Source organism: Glycine max, chromosome 6 (assembly GCF_000004515.6).
Source record: "Glycine max cultivar Williams 82 chromosome 6, Glycine_max_v4.0, whole genome shotgun sequence".
NCBI lineage: Eukaryota > Viridiplantae > Streptophyta > Magnoliopsida > Fabales > Fabaceae > Glycine > Glycine max.
Window position 1 is genome coordinate 36,786,866 of NC_038242.2, and position 22,190 is coordinate 36,809,055.

General features: G+C 38.3%; 1 protein-coding gene and 1 non-coding gene across 2 annotated transcripts; one reads left to right on the forward strand and one right to left on the reverse strand.

The window, feature by feature from the left end:
* Positions 1–7,385: 7,385 nt before the first annotated feature.
* LOC100818082 (uncharacterized) lies at positions 7,386–7,943 on the forward strand. The gene has a single exon (XM_003525957.1). The coding sequence runs from the start codon at positions 7,386–7,388 to the stop codon at positions 7,941–7,943; it is 558 nt and encodes a 185-aa protein (XP_003526005.1).
* A 10,266-nt stretch (positions 7,944–18,209) lies between these two features.
* Positions 18,210–18,316, reverse strand: LOC113002071 (small nucleolar RNA R71). Its single transcript, XR_003267599.1, has one exon. It is a non-coding gene; the product is annotated as a small nucleolar RNA R71 (small nucleolar RNA).
* Positions 18,317–22,190: the final 3,874 nt, after the last annotated feature.

The window sequence follows — 22,190 nt, forward strand, 5'->3', positions numbered from 1 at the left end:
TTTGGATTGTGCTAAAGGTGATGTTCGTCATTGGAAGTGCGGTAGACATACTTTGTGGTTGATTTAGGGATGGCCTTTGTCGATAACTGGGCGGTGGGTAAGGAGAAGGTTGGTTTATTGGCTGAGTAATGACATTGTTGGGTTGGTGGGAAACTTGGCTGTATAGGAATGGCAGTCACAGCATAGGCTTCTCCCACATTTTCACCCTCTTCATTTGCCCTAGTTTTTTTTTTTTTTGCATTTATCAAAGCATGATGATCAGATTTGCCTCTTTTTAGACCCACTTTGATCCTTTCTTCGGTGAAGACCATATCATCAAAGCTTGAAGGTGTGTAGCCCACCATCTTTTCATAGTAGAATACTGGTAATGTGTCTACTATCATTGTCATCATTTTTTTCTCCGTCATTGAGGTGCCTCTTGAGCTGCCAGGTCTCTCCACCTTTGGGCGTATTCTTTTGAAAGATTCGTGCCCCCTTTTTGCACATGTCCTGTAGTTGCATCCTATCCGAAGACATTATACTGACACTGCCTAACGAAGGCAACCACTAGGTCCTTCCAAGAATGGACTCGGGAAGGTTCCAAGTTAGTGTACCAGGTAACAGCTACCCTAGTAAGACTTTCTTGGAAGGAATGTATCAGCAATTCCTCATCTTTTGCGTATGCCCCCATCTTCCGATAATACATCTTTAGATGATTCTTGGGGCAAGTAGTCCCCTTGTACTTGTCAAAGTCCAGCACCTCGAACTTGGGAGGGGTGATGATATTGGGTACTAGGAACAACTCTCCTAGGTTAGCAAAGGCATAATCTTCACCTCCTTCAATGGCCCTGAGCCTTTCCTCTAGATGATCCAACTTTCCCATTTCTGCCATAACATGAGGGTTTTTACTTGTCGTGGAATGCAAGAGGTGTAGCTGGGGATGATACTGAGGGCCTTCCGAAGTGTTTTCAAGGGGTATACCACCAACTGCTTGCCCTTCAATGGCATATTCGAACCAAGGCTCGAAGTCGGCTAGATTGTGATGGGGAATTTCATGTGTCTCCCCTACGGTTTAAGAGAAATGTGCATGATTAGTTCGGGGTTGTTGGCTCTCAATGGGTATAGGAGTGGAGTTATTGACATTCTTATTGGGAGTGTACACCACATTGGGTGGCGTATAGTTGAGAGGCAATCCATATGGCGGGAAGGCGTTCTCGTTTTGAATTTGCACATCATGGGGGCCGCCCGTACTTCCCAAATCTTTGCCTACCATATCTGAGGTTGGATGATTCATTTGGTTGATGTCGAATGGGGACGTCGGGTTCACCTTAGCAACAGTGCTGGTAGCGGCAATTGTAACCGCATTGACTTCCATTATCTTCTTCATGCTCATCATGGCCTCCATCATTGTGGCCATTTTCTCTTTCATGGCCTCCATGTCAGCCTTCACCTACTCTTGTACCTCCTCTGCTTTACCCATTACTCTAGCTCTAGCACGGGTTCGGTAAGGGCACCGTAAAGCATGTTTTTTTTTTTATAACAATGATTAAGTTCTATTTTTTATTTTATTTTTCAAGGAAAGAATGTAATGAGCAATGCAACCAATGAAAAGTATGGATGTACGCGAATGATGCATAGTTGAAGTATTGCGAATTTTTACGCAGGACATGGGGTTGAATCAATTTAGATTTTCAACATGGTCCATGACATCTTTGTCAAAGTGAAGCTGGAAGTAACAAGGATATCAACAATCCTAAACGTGTTTGGCAGTAGACGAAGCAATGATGTAACACGATCCATCTTTTGCCCCAATTTTTGCAAGATGGTTACTTCCATGCTTCAACTTGACTCGATGAACCTTTCCGTAAAAGCGCGAGCTCGGTTCAACCCCATAACCCAAGGAATGGCAATTTTGATCGCCAATACTTCAACAACATTTCATAGGGATGAAAGACTCGAGAATATGCATGCTATGCATGGAAAATGTAATTATGAGATTGAGATGCCTGGAGAGACACCCTTTCTTAATTAACCACGCATTAGGTACCATGCTCAATCATTTTGTTTTGTTGTTTGTGTTTTTTTTTTAATTTTAGAAATGGGTTTATGATCCCAACATGGTTGGCTCATGGTACCTAACACATGCAACTAAGAATGCATCATGAATTTTCATTCTTTTTGTTTTTGTTTTGTAGAGGAAAATACAAGGATCATGTATGAGCAAACATGTAGAACAAAAAGTATGTTGAACGCATATGCATGATGATGCAATGACTCATGCAAAATGGGAATGTGATAACAGACAAATGTAGGAACGATATGTTCATTATGATGCTGAAGAGATGTTTATGCGGTACATGATATGAATGCATTTACAGACATGAGAGCCCAGAAAATTATCTCTCCTTATTGCGCATTTGGGGGGCGCAGTGCCCCATGTGTGCAGTTAAGAAGACGATATGGATCTTCCGGCTTCCCATGACAAAAGACGAGACCCACATACAACGCATGTGTGACGGTATGATGTAGATGCGCATGCATGAAACGGAAAGAAAACAACACAAAGGGGTAATTCACACATACGAGACTGCAGAGATCCAACTTTAATGCTACGTTTTGGGCATGATGGCGCCTCAACGTAGTATTAAAATGGTTACGAATTACTCTAAAGAAACCAAACATCACTAGCAAAACTATAAACTAGTGCTATTTACCAAAAAATGCATGAGAACGAATGGCACGGAGCGTGTTTGCTCTTTGCCCCTATTTGGGAACATATAGGACAATATCTAGGGGTCTCTAATAACTACTCCCCAACAATTCATAACTCACACGGCTGTTTTCTAGAGGTATCATCACTCAAGATAATAATATTGTGGCGGTATGGAATACCAGCGACAACACATTATAAAGAGAGAAAGCTCTAGATGAGGTTTCACTATTATCAAGCAAGTCGGAGACCTAGCATGATGATAGATTCACCTCCACTCCTTAAATTCCCATGAACCCGGGTATAGGGCCCATTTTTTACTCAAACCCGTGGGTGCTTAGAATGCAGTGTAAAGAATGCGAAATATACAACAATTATTTACATTTTACACAGTTCAACAAATGCACACACGAAGTTTCACAAATCCACAATTCCTTAAAATAGGCCTAACTCACAAAAATAGTCCCCAGTGGAGTCGCCAACTGTCGCAACGTGCCCTTCGCGGGCGAGCGAGGGCGAGGCTCTCGGGTGCGCTTTCCAAAGGAGGAAAGATGCGCGGAGTCGCCACCAACGTTTATTTGTGGAAAACGTCGGGAAAACCGAAGGAAACCGATCAAAATGAAAATTCTAAGTTCGGGAGTTGTATTTACGCTTGAGGAAGGTATTAGCACCTCTTACGTTTGTCTCGAAGGACAACAGCCTATTTTTTAGAATTGTGAAATTGTGTTATCTTAATTTTTATTTCTTTTTATTTTTGAGGTCGACAAAAGCGAGGCTCTTGCTCCTACGTACCCTCCACCAAAGAGGAAATCAGACCTACGTAGTTCTTTCTTATGCGTGAATCAAGTGATTCTTTTTACTTGAAGGGTGATCATTTTAAGGCGTTGGACCTTAAAAATGATCCATTTTACTTAGTAAGAAACTAAGAATGATAAACTTTCAAAACCCTATTTTTTGTGGACGAGCTTGACTAGGCGAGTTGATTTTAGCCGTAGTTTCACTTTAGTTGTTAGTCAATTCAATTAAGAATGAGAAATCCCAAAGAGAAAACGTCTGATTGATTTTTCGCTTCATTTTACTAAAAGGGTATTTTTGATTATTATATTATTATTTTACCTCTTTTTTGATTTCCAACGTGGTTACGGCACGACCGAACGGTCGGAATTCATTTTAACCAAAATTAACGGATGATACAATTCAAATGATCGGTGAAAATTTATTTTATTTTTAGATTAGGCGAGAAATGACTTAAATAAATGACTTAAGCACGTCAAAAGGAGGTATAAAAAGCAAATGAAAACGAGAATAAAAATACATGAAACAAAATGTGGACCACCACGGGTACATAGAATGAATTGAAAAGCTCGGTTTGAGGTACTTACCCGTTGAAGACTGAAGAAAACGAAGAACGAACGATGAATCTTGAAGAACGATCGAGAATCTTCGCGTAATTACTCACGAAAACTTTACGGAAGCGCCTCGGCTTGGATTTTCTTCGCGGAAATAATTTTCCTCAGCAATTTCGAGAGAGAGAGAGGTGCTAAGAAGGCTGAACCCCTTTCTTCTTCACTCCTCCCCCTATTTATAGCAAAATAGGGGAGGAGCTTGCCACCCAGCTCGCCCAGGCGAGCTCAGCTCACCCAGGCAAGCAAAGTTGCTTCCTCCAGAAGCAACAGCCTTCTGGAGGAAGGATCTGGAAGGCCCACGTGGGCCTGATTTCTATTTGTACCCCCCCTTTTTACTAAATGCACCCCCCTTCTATTTTTTGGTAATTCTTTTTCCGTAACGTTACGAAACTTCACGAATTTCGTAACGATACTTATTTTTCTTCTGCAAGGTTACGAATCCTTACGGATTATGTATTTACTCTTTTTTAGCTTTCGAAGAAGTTACGGAAACTTATGGATTGCGCAAAAACACCTCTTTTCGATTTCCGCCACATTACGGAATTTCACGGATTGCGCAAGCCTGCTTCCTTTTGATTTCCGACACGTCTCGGGACTTCAATCATTGTGCAACAAAGGACGCCAAGTGTCTCGAAGCGGGCAATCAAAGGTTGTATATCATCAAATAATAATCCCCGGACGAAATTAGGGTATGACATGGTGCATTTTGTTGTACAAATTGCAAGAAATCTTCAACTCCCTTTTGATAATCTTTGGTTATGCGAGGTGCTTTAATCCTACTTCGATCCATGTTCTTTGTTCTATGATATCGGGTACGTTATCCTATATGCATGATAAAAAGGTGTGGTCCTTTCCCATTCAGGAACTCCCTTTTTTTACGTCATTTATATGTACAAGTTAAGTACGTTAAGGTAAATTTGATTAAATTTCGGCAGCATTTCGCATTGGTCTCTAAGTGCACGAAATGAAACTGGTCACATGAATTGACCACGTTCAAGTATGCACCCGGAGAACAAAGCAATATGCAGTAAATCAAAATGTAATCAAATATAACAGAAGATACTTAACCTATAACTATGAATGAAGTAAAAAAAAAGAGTATTCCCAAATTGTCCAAATAGACAATTCAAGATCCAATACAACGATTAATCCAAACTGTCTATATTAATCACTGTATTGAATCTTGAACGGGAAACTAAGGGTCACTCAGGATGCACATAATTTTAATATTAAAGAATTTACATATATGACAAAATGTAATATCCCCATAAGTGTGATAATGACATACATACATAGAAAGATACTTCTAACAATAACTTTGACTGCGGTGATGACAGGGAAAATTGTATGAATTTATGTTTATTCAACCAAGAACAACATAAAACCGCCTTAACTTCTTATGGCAGTGAAATAGTAGTACCTACAACCAATCCCAAATGCTATAAGTAGGTGAGATAGTAAAGCAGTGACATAAAAATTGTCCATGCATGTTATTAACAAAAATGAATACAACCTGCAGGAAAGTCAATTATGGCCTTGAGGCACGACATCTCAACTAACTAATGCTGACCATCTCACATAACAATCTATAATCTCTTGACCTCTACATAAATAAATAAGAAGGGTTTGCTAATTTTGATGTACATATTTGCACCTACTGGACAAAACTCCAAGTATTTGAACATGCATGAATGCAAACTAAGGAGACATAGTTAGACCTACATGATTCTGTAATTTGGTTTCTTCTTCTAGGAACTGATCAACTCAATTGTAATTGGTATTAAAAGAACATTTTTATTTGTTTAATTGTTTTTCACTTTGGTAAATTCTGTAACTCCCTTTAAAGGTGTCTTGATTTCTTTTACTACCAAGGTATGACTAACTGCTATACTTCCAATATTTAGCAAACTCTTATATAGTCAATTAATCAACTGTACGTTTATTTTCTACATTGCCACAGTAACTACCTTGGCACAAGTGTTTGGTTGTTTTTGTTATCATTAATTTAATGTTTAGTTAAAATTTATTTTCTTCCTCTTGTGTGAAAGCAGTAGACTACTTGATTACTTATCTAAGGTCAGGTTGTAATCCAAGTATACGGCTGATAGATCAGTCTTGTCATCATCAATTGACACAACTGTGAAAGGAATATTTGACAACCCTCACTTCCTTCTAGCTTTTTATTGCCTAAAATAAAAATCTTAATAACCCAGGACTAAGCAAAGATTCTTCATATGTCAACATTTGTTTTTAAAAGGTGAAATAAAAAATCCATTCTTTTAGTATTCTTTTCAAGATAATCCTTTAATTGTTTGACAAATATTCCTTCCATTTTGGGTGGTTTCATGATCTTCCAAATACAAATATGTCAAATATAAAAATGCCTGGAAAGGGTTCAGACACTATACTTCTAAAGCTTTTTTATATATTATCATTAATTTCTCTCACAAATATGGTGACAAATAATGTAGCAGGATCCACGGAGAACAACTCGCGATGTAGAGGCTGCAAAGTTGTGTTTAAAAAACTGTAAGTTTCGCTATAAAAATACAAGAAATGAGGTAGAAAAGACCAGGGAAAGAGTGCTATTAATTATCATACTTCACATTAGAAATATAAACACAATGTTTTAAGATTAATATTATTTCCTTTGAATGGATGTGTTAGAAGATATGATAATATATTCTGATGTTATATAGTTGTTATATCTATTAGATTTATCTTTAATCATATCTTTAGCTATTAGGTTTATCTTCAGTTTTATAGTTGTTATATCTATTAGATTTATCTTTAGCCATATCTTTAGCTTATATATCTTTAGCTTGTAATCTTGTATATAAGCGAATGATGCTTAATGAATTATTCAAGGAAACAATTTCTTTCATGGTATCAGATTGCTTAGGGAAATATTTTTGAACCTTCCTTAGCCTTCCACACACATGCCCTAGCGCTGTTCAACCCCTTTCTTCTTCTTTTTCTCCCCTTCTTCTCCATCACCATGCCTGACTCAAAACCTACCCTTCACCCTGCTCTTGCTGTATCCAATATCAAGAATCATGTCCCAATCATTCTTGAGATGGAAAATGTCCAATACGTGACATGGGCTGAACTTTTCAAAATTCACGCATGATCTCATAGATGCCAATACGCGACATGGCAAGCAAAAGGCGCCACCAACGGAGGAGGAGACAAAACTCTGGTTGACACTAGACGCCACCGTTCTACAATGGATTTATGCCACCATTTCTCATGATCTTTTACATACTATTCTTGAACCCAACACCACGAAAATGGAGGCTTGGAATAGGTTGCGTGATATATTCCAAGATAACAAACACTCTCGTGCCGTTACACTTGAGTATGATTTCACCCACACAACCATGGAGGCCTTTTCAAGTGTCTCTGCTTACTGTCAACATCTCAATTCACTATCGGATCAGCTCAAGAACATCGGCTTTCCGGTCGATAACAGTAGGTTGGTTCTGCAATTGGTGTCCGGTCTCACTGAACCTTACAAGGGAGTGGCCACACTCATCTGTCAAAGTGATCCCTTGCCTCAGTTTTATCAAGCACAGTCAATGCTTGTTCTCGAAGAATTCGATCTCAAGAAGGCGACTCAGACCTCATCCTCTGCCATGGTGGCTCGTGACTCGGGTGAATCTCAAGAGATGTCTGATCATTCATTAGCATGCCGCACAAATAATGGTGGAAAACGGTATTCAAACCATGGCAATTCTAGAAAGAATCGCAACAACACTGGTGGTCATGATAACTTAGGCACTAGTAAGGGAGGCTCTGGTGGAGGGGGTAAAGGTGGCAGTGGCAGCAATCGCGGGGGTGGACAGTAGCAGCCCCAGAACAACCCCTGGCATGCAGGACAGCAATGGCCTTAGCCATGGATGCAGTGGGCTGTTCCTCCTTGTCCTTACCCAGTTGCTCCATGGGCCAAGCTCAATTATCAGCAACCTCCGTGCCAACAGCCCGGTATTCTTGGGTCCAAACCTCAGCAAGCATACACAACCACATCTCCTACTCCAATAGACATTGAGGATGCAATGCACACCCTCGGTATTACTTCTCCGGATCCGAATTGGTATATGGACACCGGTGCCACCTCTCATATGATGTCCACCTAAGATAATCTCACGTCTTATTTTAATATGAGCAATCATCGTGGTATCACTGTTGGTAATGGTCAATCAATTCCTATTCGTGGTTATGGTCAAACTAACTTGCCTTCCCCGCATCCTCCTTTAGCCTTAAAAAATGTCCTTCATGCTCCTAAACAAATCAAAAACTTAGTGTCGGTTAGAAAATTTACCACTGATAACTATGACTATTGAATTTGATCCCTTTGGGTTTTCTGTGAAGAATTTTCAGACAGGGATGCCTCTAATGAGGTGTGAGAGTTGGGGCATGCTTTATCCTATCACCGAGTCCACCACTCCAGCCACTTCTTCCTCTACTTTTGCTTCCTTAGCTCCTTCTCTTTGGCATGAGCGGTTGGGACACCCGGGAGTATCTATCTTGCATTCTCTTAGGAAGAATAAATTTATTGAATGTAATCAAATTAGAGATTCTCGTATTTGTCATTCATGTTCTCTTGGAAAACATATTAAGTTACCTTTTGTTTTGTCACATTCTCATACTCTTATGCCATTTGATATTGTTCACACTGATCTTTGGACATCACTTGTTTTTGAGTTCCTCAGGGCACCGATATTATATCTTGTTGTTAGATGATTATTCTAAATTTTTGTGGACTTTTCCTTTGTCAAACAAATCAGATGCTTATTCCACATTCATAAATTTTAGAACTTTCATCCGAACTCAATTTGAATGGGAAGTAAAGAATATACAATGTGATAATGGTAAAGAGTTTGATAATAAACCTTTTTGGGATTTTTGTAAAGTGAATGGTATTTCTTTTCGATTGTCTTGTCCTCATACTTTTCCTCAAAATAGGAAATCCGAAAGGACAATTCATACAATTAACAATATTGTTCGTACTTCACTTGCCCATGTGTCATTACCTCCTTCCTTTTGGGACAGTTAAGCTATTTTTTGGGCATTGCTATAACTCATCATGTAGGTGGTTTGTCTTTATCTCAAAAGAAATATGCCATAGAGATTATTGATCGTGCTGGCATGTCTTCTTGTAAGTCATCACCTACCCCTGTTGATACTAAACCAAAGCTTAGTGCTACATCAAGCACTCCATTTGAGGATCTGACTCTCTACAGGATCCTTGCTAGGGTTCTACAATACCTAACTTTTACCAGACCTGACATTACATATGCAGTGCAACAGGTGTGCTTATTCATGCATGACCCAAAAGATGAGCAATTGCATGCCCTCAAGAGCATATTGCACTACATTCAGGGTACTATAGACCATGGTCTTCATCTTTATCCATCATCTACATCCACTCTTGTTTCTTATACAGATGCTGATTGGGGTGAATGCCCGAATACGAGACGGTCTACTTCTGGGTATTGTGTATTTCTTGGTGATAATTTGATCTCTTGGTCAGCTAAACGACAGGCTACTTTGTCCAGGTCTAGTGCAGAGGATAAATACCGAGGGGTTGCCAATGTAGTTTCAGAGTCATGTTGGTTGCAAAATCTGCTTTTGGAGCTTCATTGTCCGATCCAGAAGGCTACATTGGTTTATTGTGATAATGTGAGTGCGATATATCTTGCGGGTAATCCGGTTCAACATCAATGCACTAAACACATTGAGATGGATATACATTTTGTTCATGAAAAGGTTTCTCGTGGTCAAGTTCGAGTTTTACATGTCCCGTCTCGTTATTAGATTGCAGACATATTTACCAAAGGACTTCCTTTGGTGTTATTTGAGGATTTTCGAGACAGTCTCAGTGTCCGTCGTCCTCCCACTTCGACTGCGGGGGTGTGTTAGAAGATATGATAATATATTCTGATGTTATATAGTTGTTATATCTATTAGATTTATCTTTAATCATATCTTTAGCTATTAGGTTTATTTTCAGTTTTATAGTTGTTATATCTATTAGATTTATCTTTAGCCATATCTTTAGCTTATATATCTTTAGCTTATAACCTTGGGAAAAATGTAAATTATATTAAATCCAAAATGATACAACAATAAATGGGGCATACCCCGCAGCTAGAGAAAATCAAAAACCTCCCTAATACAAGAAGGCCTATATCAAGATGCTAAAACAAATGCAACAGGTGCGCTTGTCTATACAAAAGAAACTTAATCTTGCTAATAACCTCTACTACAGAAAATTGATAATCTTCAAAAATCAGCTTGTTCCTAGACAGCCAGATGCAGTAGACTGTAATTGCTATAGCCAGGCAACGAAATTTTCCTTGAACACCTGATGTGGATCTACCCCTAATTAAAGAGTCAGTAATGCGCTGCAAAGAAGTGAAGCACCTGTGCAAAGGAGCCAAATCACGAATGTGAGCCCAAACTTGGAGAGATTTCCTGCAAGAAAAGAATAAATGAGCATTTGACTCAGCCTCATTTGAACATAAAGGGCAGAGGGAACCCTTGTTCAAAAAAGCAGCTTTGTCAAGAGTAAGCAGTCGGTTCCTTTTAGCAAGCCATAGAATGAAAGACATCTTTAGCTTGTAATCTTGTATATAAGCGAATGGTGCTTAATGAATTATTCAAGGAAACAATTTCTTTTAGGATGTTCAACACCTTTTCAACAACAACAACACAAATAAAGGAGATTTAATGACTATTATATTTATTTTTGTACAAACTTGAATGGATTTCAACAAGTAATAATCAACCTATATCTAGATATTCTTTAAACTACAGGCTCCCTAATGTGTTGCATTAAGGGGGTGGCATGACATCAAGGGCTGGGGGAAGCGGCCAAGTCTCTAGCCATGGAAAGTGATAAGTGTTCATTAGATCATTCATATGCTGACATTTTCTATTTACTATTTTTATAGGAATCCTTACACTGGGAAGAATTGCATCTTATCAATGGCAAGCATATACAGCAAGAGAAATGTTAATCTCAATATCACTAGATAAAAAATATAGGATTGAAATTTTTATTTTGGTTCAGGGCCATGTAATCAATCCCAAATGGTAGCATGGAGCGGATGGCACCAAAAACATCATAGTGGGTAGCAAGAAGGCTGTCATTCCAAGGATTATAAATAATTTATACAATATATATGAACAAAAAATAAAAATATAAAAACTTCAAACACAATTTGATTATTAAAAAAGAAAAAGGGAACACTAGGTATTGAGTGGCAGAACAGAGGGTAAAACAAAGGAATAAGAATTGCAAGCTGGATAGAGGTATGTGGACAGAGTAAGCGTGTATGGTAGAGGTTGAGTAACAGGGATCAATGGCAACAAGTGGGTGACAGTAAATGCCAGGAATGGCTCGAAATAATCAGTGGCGATCAGTGAGCTCAAGCTCATGAGAACAAGGAGATAAGAGGCTTTCTTCAAAGTGAATAATGATTGGAAATGAACTAAGGAGAATAAACAATTTTCTAATAAAAAACATATGTTGAGGAAATGATGAGACATTATATAATTAGGGTTAGAAGAGGTGAAAAATGAGGCTTTAGCCATCATGAGGCAATAATGCTGTAAACAACATTGGATGGACACTGTACATGATTGATAACATTGGTTTAGGGTGTTCTATATCTCGAGTACTCAAGATCTGCTAACATTAAATGTTGTCTAAATCAGGAAGTTGGATTCATCATTAGATTTAGCCATTACAATTTATTATATATGCTTTTTTTTTATTTAAGAGCATGATTTATGAGGCACTCTTTCTCTCTTCCTCCCAGTCTTGTGGAAATCATTCTTTTAGGCTCAACATTAATTTCAGGCCAAAATAGTAGCCAAGATGAATTGTCAAACAAGTTAATGTTCAGTTACCACAAACCTGATAATTTGCTATTATCCTCTCTCTATATTCTTTATGCTTTTGTGCTTGCCAAAATAACATAGAAACTATCATATAGTAAAATAATAAAAAGCCACAAGAGTGTGGTAATAATAATGATAACAAAGATTATTTTTTCAGAAATAATCACTTATTTTTTAAAAAAATTGTTAGACAGCTAGCAAAAGTATGCATTTTTTTTAAAAATAAGTTGAACCAAATATATAGTTATTAACAGAAATGGAAAATTTTCCAAAGGCACTTTAACATCCCAGTCCATAAATATAAGAAAAGGAAAGTTACTAAACCACTACAGCATGGAAATGTTATTAAAACTTCTCATTCTCAGAATCATCCTAACCTCAATAATATTCAAATTTTCATTTTGTTTTTCACTAACATAGAACTAGAAGAGTATCTAAAACATTGATTTCATCCCCAACATTGGAAATTTGGCAGGGTTTTACACTTCGTAAAGCCATGTCCAGCTCAATAACCAGACATGGATCATTCGGTGACACTAAAGAAAAAATTACAACCAAACTGTCACAGAATAACACAAATATTTTTACTCCCCCTGAAGCTGCCTGTCTCAAACTATTTCCAGCACACAAGAATTAGAATTCCAAGCCTAAGGAACCAATAGTTGTTAACAAAAAAAATATAGAGAATTTTTATAATCATGTGATTAATATAAGAAAAAATTAACCTGATTAGAGATATTTATAATAATTAAATAAGTAGTCCAATAAGGGAACCCAAATGAATAGAATAAGTAGTCCAATAAGGGAGACAATAAACCAGCCCATTTGCTTGTGAAATCTTAAAAGACTAATGCATAGGGTTAACTTTTACTTATGTAAAAAAAAAAGGCTCCATCCACAACGCTCACCCTCCTGTACATGTTTCTTTTCTTCCTCTATCGTAGCTCTCTATGTGGCGGCAAACTTCCAACGAGGAAGTGCACGCCCTGTGTGTACCTTGAGTTATATGATATTTACCTTTTCCAAGTACTGAACCATTATCCAATATGACTCCCTGTATGTTCCATCTAAAGCAATATGGTCACTCCCATTTTAAAGATCAATGTGGAAAAAATTCTAGTGTAGTCATTTGTTCTTTTATATTTTAATTTATTAGGCAATAACTTGGTATTATGATTTGATGCTTCAAAACCAGGTGGAACCTGACAGCTAGTGGACCAACACCAAATCCTCAAGGATCATACCACTGTGGATTGATCAAACTGAGTTGAACCATCATGCTCGCAAACTCTGGCCCTTATATCAATGGCAAGCAGAGGTATGTTGTCAATGGTGTCTCCTACAATGCACCACATACCCCATTGCAACTTGCTGACTACTTCAACATCCCAGGATTTTTGTAGGTTGGAAGCATTCCTACCTATCCTAATGGGGGCAATAATGCATATCTCCAACTACATCAACATTGACAACTTTCAAAGTCGTAAAAACCTACCAACGATCTACCTATATAGGTGTTGGGTATGAAAATACAAAATCATGTAATAAATAAATTGGTCTTAAACTCACTTCCCAATTTCATTGCAGAGACAAACAAGGTGGACCATAAAGGACCTTCGGCCAGTACCAATTGTTTGCAAACATTAACCAAGTTCACTACTTACAGCAAACGAGCCATACTAATAGTAAAAAACGTGTGCACACTCCATGAAGGTACAAGGTTATAGGAAAAAATTAAAAGGGGCATGCACACCTTCGATAGAAGGGCAGGGCATGCCGGGGCGTGCGCGGCACAGGAACCACCTTTGAGATTGTGCGGCTGACTTCGGCGGGGTGGCATGGCCACGATCTCATTGACGGCACACGGCGGAGGCAGCACGGCACACGATCTCACCTTTGAGCTTGTGAGCTTCGTCTTCGAATTCAAGAACGCGTAGGCTAATGCTCAAAGGCAGTCTAACAGTGCATGCAAACAACACACGAAATTAATATTATAAAACAAAAAACATTTACAAATTAAATTATACGTACAACTTATTTTTTTCTTATTTTTCTTAATTAACAATGACGGTTTGCTTCTATAACCCATCTTTAATGAAGTCTTCAATTTACAAAAGTGTCATCGCGTCCTACCTACAAAGACGGGTGTGAGAGACCGTCGTAGTTATATTTACATTAATTACACAAATGCCACCAAGTCACATTGTAAGACAATTCCCTAGAACACCTTCTTAGAATGTGCGTCGTAAAAAAAATGTTTTTTTTAGTAGTGTCTAGATTCAATTTGAGATCATTTATATTGTAAGATATAGTAGAATAAAATACTATTGAATGAAATGTGAAAATATTTCTTGAATATTAAATTTTAATTAACGATTTTTGCACAAAAAAAATGGAAGAATAAAATGAAAATAGATAAAAGTCACCTACAAAATTTGCTTAAGGCTAAAAAATATATAGGCACGGCCCTTGACCAAAGTCATGCAAAAGTAGACAATATAAGTTGATTTCATTAAAATAAAGTGTATGCTTAAAATGTGTATACAATAAAAGTAAAATACAAAAACTACTTCCATTTCAATTAATAATTTTTTAGTATTTAAAAAATTACAATGATGGACCTTCCAATTATAAATAAATATTAAAAAATTTATTCTAATTTTATTCCTTTCAATGTTGGGTCCAAGCACATAACAAGGTTCAAAACAAACACAAACATTAGAGAACTTATTTGAATTGCCCTTGCTACCACCCATTATAAAGCAGACTACAGAGTAACTTAATATGCTTTCCAGTCAAACAAACATAGTGTCATGTGCTCCCTGTCCTTCACGCATTATAAGGCATAGTTAACTTTTTTTGCTTCAAATTGAATGCACTATCTCTGTCTTGTAGGTTTTGCTTGGTTTCTACCAGTAAATTACTACAATTGTTCTAATGGATTGTTAAATTACTTCTCATCCTAATATATGTTTTATATTCTTCTCAAGCATTTCAATGCCAACAGGGAAAACCATATCTCTTCAATAATGTGTGATTAATTTCCAATTCCAATCCATTATTGACAAATGAGTATTGAATTTCAAGTTATGATGGCGATGTATAGTAACAAAATAGCCTTGTCACTTAAGTTCTTTAGTGTTTTCATAAGCATAATTTCATACTGTTAGAAATCTGCAAATTATGATGTTCATATCTTGCAAGTTAAACCAGTTAACCAAATTGCATTTTTACATTTATTTGTAATTGTTTTTATAGGAGTATCAGATTGAGGCATTTCAACCTTTTGTACTACATATATAGAATGACAACTCTACTTCCTTGTAGTATTGCTGATTTTATGAATATATGGAAGCCATGCATGAAATACAGGGAGCACATTCCTAGAAAGATAAAAAAACCTGGTTTGAAATGATTATATATTAACAGTTCAAATAATGGGTGGTAGCAAATTTTCCCAAATTTCATGTTTTATTGCTGTGAATTCTACAACTTTAGCAACGCTTGTCTAATCATTAAGCTGAAATTTTGGGAGAAAGAAACACACACGGCCATGGACACATTAACCATCATTAGAATAGAAAATTTAAAGATCGAACACAAAAGGGAACGAACCAACATCTACGCGGCTGATGTGCCATCATTTTCTTCTATTTTCTAAACCCTTTTTGCACCATTTTATTTATTGATTGGTCTTAATTGTCAATTAATTAGGCAGTTTTATTATTTGGGCTCATTTAGCTAATTTGATGTTTTTAATCTAATTTCAGGAATTAATGAAACATTGGGCTTAATCCGGATTTTGGTTGTGGACTTGAAGAGGGCAAATAAAGTAGCGCTTATCTTAGTTAATTTCTAATTAGGAAATTTCGCAATTTTATTTTATGTTGTTCAGTGTTTATTTCGTTTTGGGCCAGAGTATTGTAATAGGGCCCAGTGACTTTGAGTGACTCTTTTTAAATAGCTGCCTTGGGATTCGTGCAAGGCATTCTATTCTGTTATGCTATTCATTATTCAGAGCTTTGTTTTAGGGTTTTCGTTTCTCTGTTTTGATGCTTCTGAGTTCGTAATGCAATTTTACGTTTTCTGCTTCTAATTACAATTTCGTTCTTGCTTCTTCTTCTACTCTCATTTACGTTTCTGTTCCATTTTACATTTCTGTTCGTTTACGTTTCTGTTCATTTACGTTTCTGCTTCATGTTTCAATTGCGTTTTCTGTTTGAATCCATGGAAGGCTAGATTTTCTGGTGTTGTTTCCTTTTGAGGACGAAGCCCAACTCTCTTTGAGGTTTCGCTTGTAATGTGGTTTCCTGGCAGTTCTCCCTTCACCAGTATCCCAAATTCGTGAATATTAATCAATGCACGCTTCGTGTTCGATTAATTGCCTCTGAGCCTAACTTGCGTTCATGCTTAATGGACGAAGGGCTAACTGGTGTATGTGGTGCCTAATCACGTATTGAAAACCCTAAGTTGATTTTCGCTTAGTAAATTGAAATAGGGTTGGATTAAGTGGTTGACTGTTAGGGACGAATTCTCCATAACCCAGGATAAGAGAATGGCTTCTGAATCAGAGGAAACAACCCGTTTTTAATATTAGTAGTTTCGTATTCCAGTTTACTTGTTCTGCTCTTTAATCACAAAACAAACAAACCCCCCCCCCCCCCATCATTACTGTTACTGCAAGTATATTATGAACATTTGGCTTGTCACTGCTCGTTGGGAAACGACCTAGGATCACTTCCTAGTTACTGCATTTTCATGTTTATTTGATTCGGGTACGACCTCGATCAAATTTGGCGTCGTTGCTGGGGAGCAGTGCCCAAAGGTTCATAATAGATAGCTAGTGTTGTGTGTTTAATCCTTTCGTGTTTTATGTTTAATTGTTAGTATTGTGTTAGTATGTGTGTTAGTGTTGTTTAGTGTCCTGGTATTTTGTTTAATGTGTGTTCTGTTTCAGTTTTCCCATTAAGCGTTTCCCCTGTTTCAGTCTTGTGTGTTTTGCTGTGAAGATTGTGCTTGAAAATAGAGTAGTAGTAGAAATCAGCTTGCGGCAAAAACAGAGTAGTAGTAGAAATCAATTAGAGACGGATTTTAGCGACCACCCATGCTGAATTATTTGAGATTTTTTGTTTTAGTAGCTAGGGTTGTTATTTTTGGCTGAATTTTTTTGTGGTAACTTCTTTTAATCCATATTTTGTGGGGAAAATAGCTAGAGCCTTTAGTTTGGTCAGATTTGAAAGTTCCAAAAAACTAGCAAATTTTGTGTTTGTCAAAACTTCAAACGGCCATAACTTTTGCTCCGGTTATCAGAATCGCAATTATTATATATGCATTTGGGGTAGAAAAAAATTTCCTACGCCATGGCAGAAGTTTTTTATTTTTCAAGTTTTATTCACTTATTTTTCTTAACTTACCATTTTTAGCTTTCATAGTTAGACTTTGAATTTTTGTCTGAAATTTTTTGTGCTATCTTCTCATCATTTTATAAGGTTGCTCACAAAATTTCAAGTCATTTGGATGTCATTTGAGGGTAGCTGTAGTTCAAACCTACACCTTTATTTACATGACAAGGCAACTAGTTGTGTGCATGCTGAATGTAGTGTATGACTAGAGGCAATCCATCTGACTTACAACCCTTTGATCCTGAGATAGATAGGACATTTCATAGATTAGTTAGGCATCATTTTATACCTTTTGATCATTCTGAGCATTCCATTACTGGTGAATCTGTGCATTCTGTTATTGGTGATTTTGAACATCCTGATCTTGAGCATTATAATTTTGAGCATTCTGATTCTGAGCATTCTGATTTTGCACATTCTGAGAACATGGCACAACCTCCACCCCGTGAGAGGACTCTAAGGGAAATGGCTGCACCTGATTTCACCTACGAAAGCTTGTGCATCCAATACCCTGATGAGGATGTCCCATATGTTCTTAAAACTGGACTGATTCATTTGCTTCCAAAGTTTCATGGCCTTGCAGGTGAAGACCCGCACAAACATTTGAAAGAATTTCACATTGTCTGCTCCACCATGAAACCCCCAGATGTCCAAGAGGATCACATATTTCTGAAGGCTTTTCCTCATTCATTAGAGGGAGTGGCAAAGGACTGGCTGTATTACCTTGCTCCAAGGTCCATCACGAGTTGGGATGACCTTAAAAGAGTATTCTTAGAAAAAATTTTCCCTGCTTCCAGGACCACAGCCATCAGGAAGGATATCTCAGGTATTAGACAACTCAGTGGAGAGAGCCTGTATGAGTACTGGGAGAGATTTAAGAAACTATGTGCCAGTTGCCCCCACCATCAGATTTCAGAACAGCTTCTTCTCCAATATTTTTATGAAGGACTCAGTAATATGGAGAGAAGTATGATAGATGCTGCCAGTGGTGGAGCCCTTGGAGACATGACTCCTGCTGAAGCCAGAAATTTAATTGAGAAGATGGCTTCCAACTCCCAGCAGTTTAGCGCCAGAAATGATGCCATAGTCATTAGAGGAGTGCATGAGGTAGCTACAAACCTATCTGCATCATCTGAAACTAAGAAGCTTGAAGGCAAACTGGATGCATTGGTTAACTTGGTAACCCAGCTGGCCTTGAATCAGAAATCTGTACCTGTTGCAAGGGTTTGTGGTTTGTGCTCCTCTGTTGACCACCATACAGACCTTTGCCCTTCCATGCAGCAACCTGGAGCAATTGAGCAGCCTGAAGCTTATTGCTGCAAATATTTACAATAGACCTCCTCAACCTCAGCAGCAAAATCAACCACAGCAGAACAATTATGACCTTTCCAGCAACAGATACAACCCTGGATGGAGGAATCACCCTAACCTCAGATGGTCCAGCCCTCAGCAACAACAACAGCAGCCTGCTCCTTCCTTCCAAAATGCTGCTGGCCCAAGCAGACCATACATTCCTCCACCAATCCAACAACAACAACAACCCCAGAAACAACCAACAGTTGAGGCCCCTCCACAACCTTCCCTCGAAGAACTTGTGAGGCGAATGACTATGCAGAACATGCAGTTTCAACAAGAGACCAGAGCCTCCATTCAGAGCTTAACCAATCAGATGGGACAATTAGCTACCCAATTGAATCAACAACAGTCCCAGAATTCTGACAAGCTGCCTTCTCAAGCTGTCCAAAATCCCAAAAATGTCAGTGCCATTTCATTGAGGTCGGGAAAGCAGTGTCAAGGACCTCAACCCGTAGCACCTTCCTCATCTGCAAATGAACCTGCCAAACTTCACTCTATTCCAGAAAAAGGTGATGACAAAAATTTACCTAACAATTTCTGTGCAGGTGAATCTTCTTCCACAGGTAATTCTGATTTGCAGAAGCAGCACATTCCCCCTCTTCCATTCCCTCCAAGAGCAGTTTCCAACAAAAAAATGGAAGAGGCAGAGAAAGAGATCTTGGAAACGTTTAGAAAAGTAGAGGTAAACATACCTCTGTTGGATGCAATAAAGCAAATTCCAAGATATGCCAAATTCTTGAAGGAGCTGTGCACTAATAAGCGGAAGCTTAAAGGAAGTGAACGAATTAGCATGGGCAGAAATGTCTCCGCATTGATTGGTAAACTGATTTTGCCTGTTGATTTTTATATTTTGAATATGGAAGATGGATTTTCTCAAGGATCAGTTCCCATCATTCTAGGCAGACCCTTTATGAAAACTGCTAGAACTAAGATAGATGTTTATGCAGGCACACTGTCTATGGAATTTGGTGACATAACTGTTCATTTTAATTATCTGGATGCTATGAAATACCCATCTGAAGATCTTTCTGTATTTCGTGCTGAAATAATTGACCATGTTGTTGATGAATACATGACTGATCTTTATTGTAATTTGCATGCCTCTCACTCTTCATGCATTGAGTCTGAAATTGTACTTGATCATATGTCTGAATTTGATGCTGAGAGTGAATCTGAGAGTGATATTGATTGCATGCCTGGTGGTGGTGTTTTACCTCTTGAGATTGATTTTATAGAGTCAGATAGGACTAACCATGTTTCAGGAAGTACACATACCTCTGACTTTCTTTATGAGGTAAAGGCTGAGAAACCATCTCCTTCTACCACTGTCCAGCCGACCACACCAGAATTGAAGCCTCTGCCATCAAATTTAAAATACGCTTACTTGGATGATAGCAAGAGTTTTCCAGTGATTATATCTGCCTCCCTTGCTGATGAGCAAGAGGAGAAGTTGTTGTCAGTTCTCAAGAAGCATAAGAAGGCTATAGGCTGGACCCTGGCGGACATTCCTGGTATTAGCCCATCCACATGTATGCATCGAATAAATTTAGAGGATGGAGCTAAACCAGTAAGACAACCACAGAGAAGACTCAACCCGGTGATTCTTGATGTAGTAAAGAAGGAGATAACCAAGCTTTTGCAAGCTGGAATCATTTATCCTATCTCCGATAGCCAATGGGTGGGTCCCGTCCAGGTAGTCCCGAAGAAGACTGGCCTCACAGTGATCAGAAATGAGAAGGAGGAGTTGATTCCTACTCGAGTGCAGAACAGTTGGAGAGTCTGCATTGACTATAGGAGGCTGAACCAGGTTACCAAAAAGGACCATTTTCCCCTGCCATTCATTGACCAGATGCTTGAACGCCTGGCAGGTAAATCCCACTACTGTTTCCTTGATGGTTTTTCTGGTTATATGCAAATTACTATTGCTCCTGAGGATCAGGAAAAGACCACATTCACCTGCCCCTTCGGCACTTTTGCTTATAGGAGGATGCCTTTCGGCCTGTGCAATGCCCCTGGTATCTTCCAGCAGTGCATGATTAGTATTTTCAGTGATTTTTTAGAAAATTGCATAGAGGTGTTTATGGATGATTTCACTGTATATGGATCCTCTTTTGATGGTTGTTTGAATAGTTTGGAAAAAGTTTTGAATAGATGCATTGAAACTAACCTTGTTCTAAATTTTGAAAAATGTCATTTTATGGTTGAGCAAGGTATAGTTTTAGGCCACATTATTTCCAATAAGGGTATTGAAGTAGATCCTGCAAAAATTTCTGTTATTTCACAATTGCCTTACCCCTCTTGTGTGCGAGAGGTGCGATCTTTTCTTGGTCATGCAGGATTCTACAAGCGCTTTATAAGGGATTTTAGCAAAGTAGCCCTTCCACTGTCCAACTTGTTGCAAAAGGAGGTGGAGTTTGACTTTAATGACAGATGCAAAGAGGCTTTTGATTGCCTCAAAAGAGCGTTGACTACCACCCCCATCATCTAGGCACCTGATTGGACAGTCCCTTTTGAGCTTATGTGTGATGCATCAAATTATGCATTGGGGGCTGTCCTTGCTCAGAAAATTGATAAATTGCCCAGGGTGATATATTATGCTTCTAGGACTTTAGATGCTGCCCAAGCAAATTATACTACTACTGAGAAAGAGCTTCTAGCCATAGTTTTTGCTCTTGAAAAATTTCGATCTTATTTGCTTAGTACTCGCATTATTGTTTATACTGACCATGCAGCTCTAAAGTACTTGTTGAAGAAGGCTGATTCTAAGCCTAGGTTGATCCGATGGATGCTCTGGCTCCAAGAGTTTGACTTGGAGATCTGTGATAGGAGCGGAGCACAAAATCTAGTTGCTGATCATTTGAGTCGGATCGAACGTGTCTCTGATGCAGATTCACCTATTCGGGATGATTTCCCGGATGATCATTTGTATATATTGTATAGTATTTCTGACTCTCTTTCTACTCCCTGGTTTGCTAACATTGTCAATTATTTAGTTGCCTCTGTTTTTCCTCCTTTAGCATCTAAGGCCCAAAAAGATAAGATTAAAAGTGATGCTAAGCATTTTATTTGGGATGACCCCTACTTGTGGAAATTGTGCAGTGATCAGGTCATTTGACGGTGCATTCCAGATCATGAGACTGACTCAGTCCTGCAGTTCTGTCATTCTTCCGCACCGGGAGGTCATCTTGGTGTTCAAAGGACAGCTCGCAAAGTGCTTGATTGTGGTTTTTATTGGCCCACCATCTTTAAAGATGCGTGGAAGATCTACAGCACTTGTGAGCAGTGTCAGAGAGCAGGAAATACACTTACATGGCGACAACAAATGCCTCAGCAACCTATGCTATTCTGTGAGGTGTTTGATGTCTGGAGTATAGATTTCATGGGTCCTTTTCCTGTCTCTTTTGGTTATGTTTACATTCTCCTTGCAGT

Coding starts and splice junctions, on each gene's coding strand:
- LOC100818082 (XM_003525957.1), top strand. CDS start 7,386: ATGGAGGCTTGGAATAGGTTGCGTGATATATTCCAAGATAACAAACAC.